The sequence below is a fragment of the Aplysia californica genome, unplaced genomic scaffold (genome assembly GCF_000002075.1).
Source record: "Aplysia californica isolate F4 #8 unplaced genomic scaffold, AplCal3.0 scaffold00949, whole genome shotgun sequence".
NCBI classification, from domain to species: Eukaryota; Metazoa; Mollusca; class Gastropoda; order Aplysiida; family Aplysiidae; genus Aplysia; species Aplysia californica.
Genome location: NW_004798219.1, coordinates 124,919 through 127,418, shown reverse-complemented (window position 1 = coordinate 127,418; position 2,500 = coordinate 124,919). Strand labels below are relative to the sequence as shown.

General features: G+C 41.3%; 1 protein-coding gene across 1 annotated transcript in view; it reads right to left on the bottom strand.

The window, feature by feature from the left end:
• Nucleotides 1-1,312: 1,312 nt before the first annotated feature.
• Nucleotides 1,313-2,500, bottom strand: part of LOC101864489 (arylsulfatase J) — a 13,915-nt gene continuing 12,727 nt past the window's right edge. Inside the window, exon 9 of the mRNA XM_013089425.2 lies at nt 1,313-1,605. Within this exon, the coding sequence (XP_012944879.1) occupies nt 1,388-1,605 (218 nt within the window). The 3' untranslated portion in view covers nt 1,313-1,387. The remainder of the gene's footprint in view (nt 1,606-2,500) is intronic.

Genomic DNA, 2,500 nt, shown 5'->3' with positions numbered 1-2,500 from the left:
CTGGTGTGGTTTCCTTCTTTTTTCCTATCAAACATCTATCGTCCTTATCTCCCCTTCTTCTTTTTTAGGTTTGTTACTCTCTTGTAACAGCTCTAATCTTCTAGCGCTCATATGACCTTATGCAGTTGCGAGCGCCGTAAAACCTCTACTAAAACTAAAACTAAAATACTGGTCGAAGCCAAAGAGCCACAAATTTTGGATTTAAATGAAAAGCTCTACACAACAGATAAGTGAAACGTTCGTACCAGGGTTACCGGACAACGAAAAGAAAGGAATAAAGAGCCAAAGACAGACTAATCCCTCGAATCTGACACATTTCTATGCCAAGAGCCGTCCGTAACTTAACTCCCATTCTCAAATTGTTCATGACCCAGGCGTTGAGAGTTCACCTGTACTGTGGTCTAAGGGTTTGTGGTTTACCTGGCCGCGCGTGCGGTGTGTATGTGGGGTGGAGGGAATTTATTGTTCATTGTTTCAGGAAGCAACATCCCTGCTTTCTGGACATGTCCTTTGATGCTCCGTTGCTCTCTCTAAAATGTCGCCGAGGGTCTTTCCACTGATTGTGCCAGTGCACGTCTGGTTGAACGTTCTTCTGTTCTTTCCTGAAAGGATGCCAGATTTTCTGCTTCCTTTTCGTATTCCCAAAAGCATCATCCTCTCCACGGCAGTACTGGCCTCTGCCTCCTTAATATCTTCCTCTTCAGTCAGGTGGCGAGAGAGACATTTCAGGATCTCGACCCTATCTGGTCGAACTGTGCTGTCAACTGAGGTAGCCTCACCAGCAAATCTGTCGATCGGCTTTTTCATATCCTTTAACGCCTGCATGGCCAGGGCAGAAAATCCATGTGAGCGATCGTATTATAATTGGCGTTGCTTCAATCTGTTGAATCCCGTCTGATCTCAGGAAACCTTTTTCGATCCTTCTGAAAGTACACTTGGAATCTGTGATGAGAACAGCATGGGTTGTGTGGGGGCGATCTTGGGTCAACCAATCAAGTACTTTCGTGATGGCTTCAATTTCCATTCTCATACTTGATGTAGCCCTGCTGCAGGCTCCAGATGCACTGTGGATGATTTTATTGTTGGCGAATGCAACAAATCCCCATCCACTCCGCTGGCTATCTCTTTTCACTGAGCCGTCTGTATGAATTACATGATCTCCTGCTTTTGAGTTTGTGTCAACAATCTCGTTGATACCACTCTTGTTGACGGAAGCTGCAACATTTCTTCATCTGTTCCCATTCTCAGACAAGGTACATTAATGCACACGGTCTAGAAGGATTTGTAGCAAAACAAACAACGAACCAGAGAGATGAAAATTCTTATCTTTTTTATTCTCTAGAAAAAAGCCCAAACGACAAAAAGAAAAGAAAATCCCCCAATGGGACTACTCCCACGGCCTCCAAACTCCGCCGTGCAGGGCTGGGTTACTTCTTGGGTCATATGGCGGGTACCGTACAGGCACGGCGGTCTGGTTAAACCGTTGTAGATATCCCAGGAGGGTCCGGACCATGTCCGGCATCTGGTCAGACAAGTCGTTGTGCTCGTTCGGGTCAGCTGTGATGTTGAACAACCACACGTTTTTGTCAGGGGATGTACGCCGGTCTGCAGAAGTAAAAAAACACACACAAGGGAAGCTTACAGCACGAAATGAACGTGGATGCAACAACAACGATATGTAGGGGGGGGGGGTTGTATCGTTCTATTTGTTTTCACGTTTAGTCAATTTTGCTTTTCGTAAACGTTTCAAATTTGCGGTTTGAGTCGTCCAGTGTCATGTACATATATATATATATATGTGAGGCGTGCTGACAAAGTTAGTTACTTCTAGCAATTCACAAGTGGAGACATTAGCCAAAAATTGACACTAGGGTCAAATTTGTAGATTTTGTATTGATGCCATATTCTTCAAATATAACATGACTTTTATTATTTCACACTTATAAATTATTGTAAAAACTTCACCTGTAAGCGTGCTGTATCTATGTTCCATAGGGCTCGAATCTGAGAAGTAACTCATTTTGTCAGCAGGCTTCACATAATATTATATCTACTTCACATAATATTTAAGCGCATAGAGCCTGCAGTTGAGCGGGGATATGCGCTATACAAATGCTATTTATTATTATTTATTTATTTATTTATTTTATTATTATTATTATTATTATTATTATTATTATTATTATTATTATTATTATTATATCTGTGAGTCAAAGCAGCAGCGTCGTCCCTTTGAACATTTCGCCAACGACTTTGATTTTGTGTGGCTGGTTAGAGGGCGTCATAAGTAGGTCCTTATACTTCAGAATTCTGAACTTTCCCTCGAATTTCTTATTCTGTCTGTCTATCTACTTACTTTTTCCAGCTCTAAATGTTTAATTTTGTGTGCATGTGTTTCTCTTTACTCAAACAAAAATGATATCACAGATTTTTTTATGTTTGCTTGTTTGTTTTGTTGTTGTTGTTGTTGTTGTTTTTTTGTGTGTTGTTTTTTTTTGGG